The sequence below is a fragment of the Palaemon carinicauda genome, chromosome 11 (assembly GCF_036898095.1).
Source record: "Palaemon carinicauda isolate YSFRI2023 chromosome 11, ASM3689809v2, whole genome shotgun sequence".
In the NCBI taxonomy this organism is placed as follows: Eukaryota; Metazoa; Arthropoda; class Malacostraca; order Decapoda; family Palaemonidae; genus Palaemon; species Palaemon carinicauda.
Window position 1 is genome coordinate 57,391,295 of NC_090735.1, and position 14,037 is coordinate 57,405,331.

Sequence of the window (14,037 nt, forward strand, 5' to 3'; positions counted from 1 at the left end):
TTTGGGAGGCGAATCAGTTTTAAATCATCATAAATATATAATATAGATCGTTTTAAGTTTTCACTAGTTTATGTTAGTGTGTGTGACATCTCGGCTGGTTGTAACTTCAGTTTTCCAACTGTGCTGATATTATGCGCAATTTAAAAGATTGGTTCAGTTTTATTAGACGTTCTCTTAACTTATATGTAGGGGTAGAGGAAAAATAACATTCGTCTCAATCAGATATTTTCATATTATGGCACATCAAACAAAACGACCGATTTCTTCATCTCTCTCTCTCTCTCTCTCTCTCTCTCTCTCTCTCTCTCTCTCTCTCTCTCTCTCTCTCTCTCTCTCTCTCTCTCTCAGTACAGTTGGCTTCATTAATTTCGGTACACTTCATGGGAAGCTGAGGAGATGTCGGATAACTGTATATTGTATTATACAATGTACAGCTGTCAGCCATCTCCTTAGTTTACCTTGAAGTGTACCGGAATTAATGAAGCCAACTGTACTTAAATTCTTATTATTCCCTAGACAGTAATCAAGGTGAAACCTATCTGCTGTAATTCTTGTCAAATTCCACGAATGCTTGTTTAAATTCCTTAAGCGGTAAATGGGGAACAATCTTATTTGCTAAGGGAATTTCAATGGTTGGAATATTAATGAGTTTAGGTGTTGCCTACTAGAACTTAAAAAAAAAAAAACAATGATAATGACTTTTGTAAAGTCATTTACAGCTTAAAATATTATTCAAAATCATAGCTACTGTATATTAATCAAAACACTTCCAATAAAAATTGTCAGAAATGATAGAATAAAAAAATTGATTACGAACAGGTACACCGTTCGTACAGAAAATGAGATTTGGAGTTATCTAAATATATATATACACACACACACACACACATATATATATATATATATATATATATATATATATATATATATATATATATATATATATATATATATATATATATATATATATATATATATATATATATATATATATATATATATATATATATATTAAATCGACGTAACTGGTTATTTCCTTTAAATATATATTTGTAGTTGAGGTGGACTTGTTATCCAAGATACTTTGGTAAGTGGAAAAAACACACTTTAAATAATATAATCATAAATAATAAAAAAACTAAATTGTTAGATTTCATGACAACCATTGTATTAATGAATATAAACATTAAAAAAAAACAAAGAATAATTTAACGTCAATAATAAAGTAATCGGGAAACTATATTTTTTTTCTTTTTAAAAGCGTTGCATAAACCAGCAAATTCCATGTAAGTTTCCTAACTAAAAGCCAACAAAACTATTTCCTTCCACTTACATCAGGGTTACAAAACGCAAATCACCAAGAACAATTAAGACTTTCAGACGACAAAGGTAAACATTTATAAACTTATAGCACACGCCCATAAAGCTCTTAAATCTCGAGTGGCTATAAAAAGTTAAAAGAGCTAAATAAACTAAGCGCCGTTGTTACGATTGTAGTATTAGCAATGTACTTCACCTTTCAATTAAAGAACGGCAGTCAAAACGACGTCTTGTGTAAATACATAGATTTAAAAGCCGTAATATGTTGAGAGTAAATAGTAGTTTGAAGCAGTGTAAAGAGAGGTTACTTTAATAGTTTCCAATTATACTAGATTTATCAACGGGAAAGTAAATTTGGAAAGGACAGTACTTGCAATTTATGAAAACAAATTTTCGAGGAACAAGGACAGTAATTAAAATCATACGACAATGAAAAAGTTCGTGAATTACTTATATAAAAGTTAATATCAACTTGACACTTGAGAAAAATAGCCAGTGAAACAATTTGCACGACAAAGAAAGAAAGAAAGAAAAAAAGGCAAAGACAAGCCAAATCTCTAACGACAATTTCATCGCGAGGCAAGTCTATGACTGTTACAGTAAACAATCAAAGAAAATGTTATTTATCCTTGGACAACAAAGGGCAGGGATTGCCCGACACGAGCTTAGGCTATATATAGTTTTGAACTTCAAGCCATTGTCATATTAATGTTCATAGACGTCTAAAATTATAAAGGGAACCAAGATTTTTTTTCGTCACAAATGCTGAACTTGGCATGAAGAGGACAACAACATATGGAATTGTAAGAATCTACCAGAGAAAAATGTAATTTTTCAAATTGCTTAGAATCTGGAAGAAAGCTTATGATTGCTGGTGGAAATCAGAGTTTCTATTGACTACGATAGAAGTGATTCCAACAATTACCATCAATGAACTTAACCAGGCACTGAGGTAGTCATTTCTTGTAACGTTCAATTTTTATGACTATTGTCGACTGCGCCAGATGCAGCGAAATTACTATGTAAAATGTAAAAATGTACAACAGGACAGTGCCTCTCCAGTTGAAAAGGAAGCTAGAGGTATGCACATTACATATGCGATTAGGGGTTGCAAAAACATTGTATCTACGTTTTTGAAAGAGACCTTAAAGCAATAGTACAGCCAAGCAGTGAGATGTAAACTGAACCGTAAAGAGTTGATCAGAGGAACCAACATATGTTCGATAGCGTTTATTTCTGATATGGCAATTTTAGTTCATCATGAAGTGAATTCTCAAAGAATCTATCTTTTTTTTTTATTTAATAATTGGAAACCGTATTAATTATGGATAATGCGCATTGCCACTATGATATAGGTTAAGTTATACAAAACCACAAAGTCGGGTTCATTCTGCATTCACCCTTTTTGAACCCAACTGACCTTTGTTTAGCTGTGTTAAAGCAACATTGAAGAATCACATTAACGAGTTCGCAGAAAACTGTACCACTTTGGCGGCAGGAGTAAGGAAGGCTGTAAGCCACGTCAACAGTGAGTTATGGGAGTGATTGAAATATCATTGGTTATCATAAACCATTAATTTACTATCTAATTATAGGGATAGCTATTTGAGATGGGAGTATTTTTTTTTCTATTAAAGCACTTTGTATAGTGTACATATTTTTCTTGTGGACTGTGTCATGTCACCGTGATATAGGTAAAGTTATGCAAAATTGAAATATTTTGCAAAATGAAATTTAAAAAAAAATTAAGTCTTTTTGCATACTGCATTGCAAACATACGTACATACATACATACTGCATTACAAACATACATACATACATTCAAAGTCATATTTGTATGATTATTTTAGTGAAACTGTACTTTGTCAATCAGGAGTTTGTCTGAATAGTCATTTTGTAAAGTTTCCTTACCGGCATATGTCAACGTAATTTGTACAATTGTGCAAGTAATACATCGAAGTGACATTCTATTTTACTTAAATAACAGTTTGATTACTCAGTGCTATATACATTTCTTAAATATTTTAGCAATCCCAAATGTTTTTATACAATTAATTTGTACTTATAAAGTGCAAACTACTATATCGCAGTGTGCACCAAATTTTTGCTAAAATCTGTCAAGAAATCCTCAAATCAATTTTATGAAAAATTATTTGCACTGAATGCTACTTAAATCTGTAGATATGTATCGTCAACGAATTATCAGCGTTTGTGAAAAATAATCAGACATTGCTATACTTTTTCTTAATCAAATGAATAAATTATATGACAAAACATTAATCTATCAGTAAACCTACCACAGCTAGATGGAAGTTGATTTAGTCTTTTCGTGAAGGTGTAAATTAATAAACCCATTTTCCCTAATGTGAATTAATCAAAAAGTTCCTAATTTTTTTTCGCATAATTGTGAAAGACCGGGTAGTATTGGATGTATATATTTAAGCCATATTGCCAGGCGCTGAGTTCTGGGTTTCAACACTATATTAAGAATGAAATCTACACAGTAAACATTTAGAGATCCAAACCGATCCTTTCTGACTTTTAAACTCTCTCTCTAAAGAGTCACTTTCCCTAATGCACTGCAAATTGCTCTCCAATTATCCCATTATAATTGACTTGCAGATTAGCAATTGCAGACACTGCGCATGCAAATTAAATCCTACGGGAAAAGTAATCTACAATTAGTTAAAGGAAACATTTGCAATTATCGTAACATTGCAAAGGCACAAAACCTACAGTAAAAATAAATGGCTTCAAATTAGCCATTACTGATACATTGCAAATAAAGATTATGTTCTACGAGAATAAAAAAAAAAAAAAAAAAATGGCTTCAAATTAACCATTACTGATACATTGCAAATAAAGATTATGTTTAAAAAAAAAAAAAAAAAAAAAAAATTACAATAAATGTACGGCAGCAAATTATCAAATGAATTGAAAATCTAAACTTCTTTCAGAAGCTATGACAAGCTTTCAATAAATCAACAGCTCAAATTTAGCCCTTGAAGTAACATTATAAATGCATATTCCTTTTTTAGGATTTAGGAGACTAATAGTTGTCTATGATGAATTAACTATTAAGGGACCTTTCAGATGACTGAGCAAAGTTCGTTGAACGAAACTGTTACCAGATTGCCATTTAATGAGGGAAAGTTGGCGTTATCACTTTTTGTTGCCATACCAGGTTTCATATTCTCTCTTATTTGAAGCCCACTTCGAACTCATCTGGTATGGAAACAGTTTTGTTCGACGAACTTTGCTCTGTCGTTTGGAAAATCCCTACAAATTAACAGTTAAGAAATGTGAAAAGCTAATCGCCTGCTACAGCGACAACAAATATATATGAAATTGATGAAGTTAGCCATTACTGAGACTTGTCACTTGCAAATCACTTCCAAAGAGAACAAGATAACCCTTACAATAAATTTGTTTGCTACTACAGATTAGCAACGCAGCCACTGCATATGTCCTGAATTTTTACGGGTACAACAAATATATAATACATTTAAATCCAAGAATTATCCAGAACACATACAAGTATAAATTACACCTTAAAGATCAACAAATAGCTACAATAAATTGGCTTAAAAATAATTGGAAGAGGCTATTTAGCCGGTCCCGGTAAAATAGACAAACCTACTTTTAAGCTTATTTTGCCGGTCCAAGTAAAATAAGATGATTTTGTGAAGGGTATGTATTCACCACAGTATCGATTTTAACCAGACTTTGTAGTCATGTTGGGTATGACTCAATGATGAATTTGTAACATTTTGGATAAGTACATCAAGGTACAAGTACGCAGTAGTCCTTCTGGGTATAATATAAATGTTAATTTTTTGTTTATGAACATTACGCCAAGACTACTAAACCAACCAGAACTTTGTGGATATGGGGGGGGGGGGGGAGGGGGGGGGGTTATGACTCGGGGGTCAAATCCATTCGATTTTGAAGAAAATCCATCGCAGTACAAGTAGGCAAAAGTACGTTGAAAATAATTGCAATGTTAATTTTTGTTTGAGAACAACATTACGCCAAAATTACTGAACCAATTTCAACGGAACTCCGTGCACATGTGGGGCTATGACCCAAGAAAAAAATCCATTCGAATTTGAAGTTAATATATCGAAGTACATGTACGTAGTGGTATTAAGAGCAAAAGAAGATTACTTGGCATGGCGAAGGCATGCTTTCTTCTGTGTGGCCCTCTAGATGAGTTGCATCTGTTATTTAATTAACAAGAAAAATAAATACAAAGTATCTATAGCATTAACATCTCACCAAAAAATGGTCTGTTATAATTAAGTCAATTTAGAGACTGTACGGTTATTACAAATGCAAATTACCTCCAACTGCCCCATCAGAAAACTACACTGTATTGAAGATTGCATATTAGTCATTGTAAAATATTTCAAAATCATATTTTCCAGGGGGACAACATAACTCTTCGATGACATAACTAAAAATGATCATTACTATGACGCTGGAAATGCCAAAATACCTCCTACATGTCGAATTCGAACCTGCAATAAATGAACGCTGTTATCAAATCTTAAGATATTCTATATTCCTTATTATTACTTTTCGTATAGTTTATCTACTTCCTTTTCCTCATTGGGATAGTTTCCTTGTTGGAGCCCATAGTCTTGCAGCAATTTGCTTTGCCAACTAGGGTTATAGCTTTGCTAGTAATAGTATTACTTATAATAATACCACGTTGAAGATATAAAACTAAATTTTCTTCAAGAGCAACATAAGCCTACTAAAGACTGATTTGTACAAACATAAATGAGATTGTGAAACCTAAGCAGCAGGACCAACATAATCCTACTTCAAATATTCTTAAGCAAATTAGCGATTACAGAGAGAACGCAAATGGAAAATGTTTTATAAGGGGCAGACAAGCTTATAAAGAACTTACCAACTAAATAAAGGACTACTGACATTGATAATACAAAGTTACTTCCTACGGAACCAACATGAACATATAGTATAAACAAACCTTCAATCATTTGAATGAAAATATTACAGATATATTGTAATTGCAAATTTAACTCCAATGGGACCATCATAAATCTACATCAAATAGATTATTGCAAATTGGTCATTAACAGACTACCATAACTACAAATTACCTCCACTACATAAACCTGCAGTAAATAGAAGACTATAAATTATCCATGACTGAGAATTTGCAAATATAACTTACCTCCTACGAGGTTGACAAACATTAAATAAATTTACCAATGCACATTATCTATTACCGAGTTATTCCAAATTTAGATTTGATCTTAGAAGACCTACAAACAACTACAATACATACAAATACCAATAATCTGCAACATAACAGCCATAATCCTTCAATAAAGCTGCTTTAAAATTAGTCATTGCAAAACCACTGTAAAAGCAAAATGCTTGGGGGGGGGGGGGGGGACAAAGAACTGACCAACCAATTAAGGCATTACCGATATTAATAATGCAAAAGAATTACATAAGAAACCAACATAAACGTACTGTATAATAAACTAGAGGGGCACTCAGTAATGGTCAAACCTCCGCCATGGCAGATTATTTCTTGACTTTCACTCAACCTTGACCATGACATATATTAATTGGCATGGAATTTTATACACTAAAATGTGAACCAAGTTTAAAGTCTCTGTGACAAACTTATGGCTGATTACGTGAATTGGAAATTTTGCTTGACCGTGACCTTAACCTTGACCTTCCAAAATCTAATCACCTCCATCCATTTACCTAACAGTTAATCCCTCCATTACTCTACGATTGAATTTGTGGCAGTAACTGTTCACAAAGAAACACACCCACAAACACTCAAGAGGCGAAAACATAACATCCTCCAAACTTTGCTGGCTGAGGTAATTAACGACTAAAACCTCGTTTGTATCGTCATTGCATATCAAGCACAATAAAAAAATTGGATAATTTCACACAGTTCTTACATTTAAAAGACCACGTTTTCATTGACGGCGTATAGAGAATCCGAAGAGACTTTAAATAAAATAAATCACATTAGGCATTCATTAACACTGGCAATTAAACACTACCATTGTCAGCAAGCCAGTTACCAAACATTCCTCTATTACTGTATCTATTGACATGAGAAATTATTTACCGAACATTTATGAGTACCTAATAGTAAATACCTTAAGGTTACTATTTATTTACACTACATTCGTAACCTGTATTAGGTTTACCAACTATATTCGTTGGATTAGTGCAGTTTTTCATCCCTAATATCCTCGTTACGTTTTATTAAGGGTCCAGCATTAGTGGATTCGTTAGAATCTTTAGATACCTTTACCGATACCGATTAACTCTTGTAATAAAGAATTTAATATTTAAAATTTCATCGCGAAACTTTAAACAAGGTAACCAACATTTTTATCTCTATTGCTAAACTTAAGTCACTCTTGTTCGTAAAGGCCGTAACTATAGCTAAGTAATATTATGCGAACCAAATTATTTATCATAAGGCATTGCCTTCATTAGGAAATTTCGGGACTAAAATTTGACCAGAAAACAGCTCATACATCACCCATTAGGCGAGTCCTTCGTCTAAGAGTTACACCTCACTTCTAAGCACTAGCGCTGACAAGAAGAAACTATTTGTTTTATCTTTTCTACTTTAAAATATTGACTACAAGAACTCAAGACGATTTCGCTAGAATTTGTTAAAAGCAGAATAAAGGGAAACAATGCTCTTCGGTGCTTTGGAAAAGAACGGTTAACTCGTTCGAAGAGAATACTATATATTGCATTTCAAAATCTTGCTTATATTTCAGTTTTTCTTTTATGTGCATTAAGGTAATTTTTGTAACTAATCCTTTATATATTTTATATTATGCCATTCCTGACGATAAATGATCCATGAATGCTGTACCTTCCTAACAAAAAGTCAGAGCACCGTTACGTAGTTTGCATAAAAATTCATCTCTTTTAGCAAATTTATTTGTAATAAAATAACATAATTTTGTCATCATTGCAAAGTATATGAGTATGTGAGGGCTTTAGTATGGAAATAGTTTGAATGAAAATGGTTTTAGTACTTATATTAAATACAGGAAAAACAGCTGTATAATGGAATTATATAAATAAATATATATATGGATCATCGTAACTCTGAGAACAAAATATTGGTAAAAGTAGCTTTAAATTCCTTTTTACTTTTCTGGACAGACAGCCTCAGAAGATTGATTGATTAGTTGAAATAAACTGGCGGCGAAGAGACTGTGGTCGCCGATGCTGTTGTAAGTTGACAGCTTTTGTCGTTCAGTGACTGCTCTCGTCAACTATGACTCAGGTAGCTGTTTGGGACTTTGGGTATGCTCATATATTTTCAATGCACGCACGCATGCGCACAGACAAGTACGCGTGTGCAATCTCTCTCTCTCTGTCAAACACACACACGTGTGTATTAATGTGAGCACACACACACACACACACACACACACACATATATATATATATATATATATATATATATATATATATATATATATATATATATATGAGAGAGAGAGAGAGAGAGAGAGAGAGAGAGAGAGAGAGAGAGAGAGAGAGAGAGAGACCGTAATGTAAAGGAAAATCCCTTCCCCCCCTTCCCAACACCAAGAATGTCACCCGCATACAGAGGAATATCTGGGTATCAGGGCTTGTTTGAAATATGATAGGCCTATGCGGTCAAGCGAAACCAAACCGTGGTTTGAAATTGTTCTTCCCTCTTGGACGATTGGATTTCTAGAAATCCTATCTCAAGGAGATTCTTTCTTGTAATATTTCCTGGCATGTACAAAAGAGCTCGTGGTAAAATAGCAATGCTTATATCATCACTTTTGTTATCTCGTTAGTTATGTAGAATGGTTAATCACATCAACATTTTCTTTGGTTTTTGATAAATTCATGTTAGCGAGGGAAGGAAAACTGACAAAATCTGTACACTTGTCTGTTGATACAGTTGATGATGACAATGCCTTCTTTTATACTCCACATATAGTTATATTTTTAGATGGGGAAATTATGTAAATATTAAAATGAATGTGAACCATTATCGTTGCAACGTCAACTTTTAAGGTATTCGGTATCTATAGGAAGATATAGAATTATATATTGATTTGAATGTATAACACACTATCTTGCGTTGCTCAGTTACTGTCTTGAGAATTTACTTATAGTTCTAATATGATAAAAAAAAAAAAATAGCGAAATAAAATGAAACTAAAATCCCATGTCCTCGAGCAACTTGATTGCAACTTGATTGCTAAAATGGATTTTGCAAGCATTGCTGTGAAACTTTTAAGCTTAGCGAGATTCGTTTCTCATTTGTACATTCTTCATTGTCTACAACATCTGCTTCTAGAATTTCCAGACTTCTCCTATTGTTCTTCAAAGCTGTTACATTATTTTCTCACTTCCTTCCCTTTATTAGTTACTACTGACCAATAGACATCTGTTGTCTTTCGGATCTCTATTTCAGCTTCAAAGGGTTCTATTGTTTCGTTTACTTTGTCCATCCTCCTCGGAATTGACTTTGCTCTATTCACCTCTTCCAAACTCCCCCTTACATCTCGGCTTTCTTTACCTTTCGTTTAAACCCAGTTGTTCGAACACTATCTCGAATGCTCAATCTTCATCTATTTGCTTTAATCTTTATTAAATACAATCGTCGGATCTTCCTGTATCATACGCATGTCCAGAGTCCAAGCCTCCACGACAGTTTATGCCTTTCTCCAGTTGAAAGGTTTGAAATTTTTAAGGTTGTTCACGAATGGCAAAGGTAAGGGACAGCGACAATGCCCTAGATAGCAGGACAATGCCCTAGAGACTGACCATACAGTTTATACATATGATCAGCGGCCAAGCACCCTCTCCACCCAAGCTAGGACCAGGGAGGGCAAGGGAATGGCTAATGATGACTCATCAGATAGCGCTATAGGCTCTCCAAAAATCCCCCCTCCCTAGCTTACAAGGATGGTGAGGTTGCAGACACTACATAAAAGTTCCAGGCTTGAGTGGGTCTCGAACCCCAGTCCAGTAGATCGCCAGGCAGGGATGTTTCCTATAGGCTACCACACTGTATCAGTGAAACTGAATTAAAGGTCAACCTATCTAATTGCTGAAAATGCTTTGAAAATTAATGAATTTTTTTTTGTTATGTATACTTGGCAGTACAGAAAAACTCTGTACTGCTTCCATACTTTCTGGGATCCCATGAATCAAAGAAAAATTTGTCAAATTTATAACCCTGATCTAACCATAACTTATATCCATCTTGGTGATCTGGCTATTTTTCATTTATTTATTTATTTTTTTGCAAATGTAACTTCTTTTACAGCTCCCATGAACAAAAGAAAGTGTTCATCCTCCTTCTAGTGACCTCAAAACATCTGTCAGATCACAACATCCAAAATTTAGTCTGCAATTATCCACATCAAGACTATTCGATTTGAGAATTGTTTATTTTCCTACTTGCAAGTTATTCCATTCTTTCAATTTTGTTTGTGGCTGCATTATTATTATTAGTTTTCTTGCCTGAGTGAGTTAGTATATTGTTTTTTTTTTTTTTTTTTTTTGGAACTTGAGTCCTATTGTTTGTTCTTCATCTTCATTTATCCATTCTCCTTAACGACCGAGTTACACAAAATAACATTAGGCTTATATTTTTTCCCACATTTTCTGTTTGAATTTCTAAGAGCTGAATAACTATAGATTTTGCAATGCCATCTTACATAATTTACTCGATTAATCGATCTAATTGTCATTTTCATTGTTTTTCTAAATAAATAAACACCAACGCTTGTTATTAAAAGAAACCTGATGGACTAATTTTTAAACAAAATTATAAGTGGACTGACCACAGTTTCTGCGACGACAGGTTCCATAAATAATTCAGTTAATCAGTTGGATTCCCCTCTCAGAATTTAAAGAAATTGTCAAAATCTGTCACTAATATAAAATTTACCAATCCATATCTCAGTTTGAATTATCATTAGGAAACTGATTAAGTGTACTGCAACGTCAGCTTATACGAGTTATTCGATTCCGAATAGAATACCAATGTCAATGATCAAGAAAACTTACCTAAATCCTGACAAACCGGAAGTGAAATATGATTAATGAGAAAACTTACTGACAGCTGAAAGTCATGTTGGTTATCGCAAGTTGTCCAGGGCCTGGAAAACCGGATGACGGTGTGACTGGCGTTCTGATAGCCACCCAGCAACTGGTAATCCTGGGAATTGTCAATAGATGGCGTTAAGTACGCGAAAGCATAACGGTCCTGGAAATGGAAAGAAGAGTGTTAATGTTGAGCTTAACGTGGAACATGTTCATGGAAGAAGGAATTTAATAATAAAATTTAGTAGGCCTTTAATACTAAGAATGCTAATGGTAAAAAGGAAGGTTGATTAAAGATTATCTTAAAGACACATCATAGGCTATCTGGGTAATCAGAATTATCAAAATAATAAAATCTATGAAGCAGTCTTATACCACTGATCACCTCTTTTAATATTTTAATCAATACAATTTTTTTAACCATACTGAAAAATTCATAATGTTGTTACATTAATTTTGCATTATACAAGTAAGCATGCATGTATTTCATAAAACTCAGTTTAGACCCACAACTCTTTTTTTTGTATTGGTCATTCAAACCTGTGCTTTTGGAAAATTAAAACCGCAAGATTACAAAAAATTCGTATAGTATACAACGGAGTTCTCTCAAGGAATACTCCAAGGTGATAATTAATCATAAAAAAAAAACGATATACGCTTTGGTATAGAAAAGTCAAATTCAAAAGAAACTTTTAAAGAGGAAAATATAAAAAAAATATTTCAACGCAATTCGTATTTCAGTGCCTTGCCGGATTTGTCATTATAACAGACATAAAAAGAAGTGCAAGAAAGGTTTTTAGCATGGGAAGAAGCCCTATAAAGGAAGGATTCAAGGATTGATAAGACTGACCTAATGGACATGAAGGACATGAAAAAAAGTAAACATCCAAATGGAAAATGGTACAGTGATAAGGCAGAACAATAAGTTTAACTATTAGGGATCAATAATAAGTGAGGAAGGCGGTACCAAGGAAGCAGTGAGACACAGAAAAAGAAGCTTAGCAGAAATGAAGAGAACTAGAGTTATTTTAGACAAGAAATGCCAAAATGAAGATTTGCAAGACAGTTCCTTGGGGAAAAAATTTGGGCATTAATGTGGAAAGAGAAGGGACTGTTGGAAAGAACTGAGATGAGGGTGGTGAGATGGACTGCTGGAATATCGCTACTGGATAGGAGAAAGAGACATGATATAAGAAGAATGTACGGTATGTGAAATGTAAAAGATTAGGTTAGGAAAACTCGTGCAAGATATCATGGCCCTGTAATAAGAAACGGGCAGATGGAATTAACCAAGAGAGCTAAGAGCATGCCAGTGATGAAAAGGTGGATTGTGTGGCTACTTTTCTTCTTGGTAAAGGTAGAAGAGACGCTTTAGCTATGGTAAGCAGCTCTTCTACGAGAAGGATACTCCAAAATGAAATCATAGTTCTCTAGTCTTGGGTAGTGCAATAGCCTTTGTACCATGAGCTTCCACTGTCTTGGGGAAAAGTTTTTTTTTTGCTCGAGGGTACACTTGGGCACACTATTCTATCTTATTTCTGTTGCTCTTGATATTTTGAAGTTTTACAGCTTATATATGAAAGATTTATTCTAATGTTGTTATTCTTAAACATCTCTTGTAGTTTGTTTCCTTATTTCCTTTCCTCACTGGGCTATTTTCCCTGTTGGAGCCTTTGGGTTTATAGCATCCTGCTTTTCAAACTAGGGTTGTAGCTGAGCAAATAATAATAATATTAATAATAATAATAATAATAATAATAATAATAATAATAATAATATGGTGCAGAGGGATATGGGTGGGGTGGTGCTCGGGGAATAAGATACGAGTAACAGAAATAGTTGGAGAAAGTTGACACCAGTATCCGACCATGCATCCTGCTATACAGTTGGACTACAATAGTTGAAAGAAGGAGAATTGACCCAAACAGGTGATGATATCAGGCTTTTAAGGGATGAAGGCTGGAAGACGGGTTTAAAAAGAAAATAAGAATAATAAAACGAATTGGAAAAAGCTGTTTGAAGCTCAGCTGATGTTAGCACACGAGCTATATTATTATTATTATTATTATTATTATTCGTGATGTCAGTCTGTCACATGTATTAATCAAAATTGTTAATCATCTGATTACTAATATTAACATCATTGTCATCATTAGTATAATTGTTGCTGTTGATATTAACGATTCTTTTCGTTCTCGTAAAATATGGAAATTTGTTACCTCAATAAATTTCAATACTGAAATACTGAGAGAGAGAGAGAGAGAGAGGAGAGAGAGAGAGAGAGAGAGAGAGAGAGAGAGAGAGAGAGAGAGAGAGAGAGAGAGAGAGAGAGAGAGAGAGAGAGAGAGGGGCAATTATAGTTATTCATAAGACAATCAAACGGTTCCGTGGCTCTGAAATAAACGGACATGGAGAACTTCCTTGAACTTGAATTCTTTGTTCAGTTTCATCAGATCTGTTATATCATTTTACTATTATGACCAGCATAAGCATTCGAGTTGTATAATGAAAAGGATATTGAAGAAATGTAGAATTAATATTAATGAAATATACTGTAGTATAAAAAAAGATAGAGAAATTGAT

At 33.6% G+C, this 14,037-nt stretch overlaps 1 protein-coding gene across 2 annotated transcripts in view; it reads right to left on the reverse strand.

The window, feature by feature from the left end:
• LOC137650026 (DBH-like monooxygenase protein 1) overlaps positions 1-14,037 on the reverse strand; it is a 128,450-nt gene that overhangs the window by 27,239 nt on the left and 87,174 nt on the right. For both annotated transcript variants that reach the window (XM_068383042.1, XM_068383041.1), the window contains exon 4: positions 11,468-11,617. In XM_068383042.1, the coding sequence (XP_068239143.1) occupies positions 11,468-11,617 (150 nt within the window). The remainder of the gene's footprint in view (positions 1-11,467; positions 11,618-14,037) is intronic.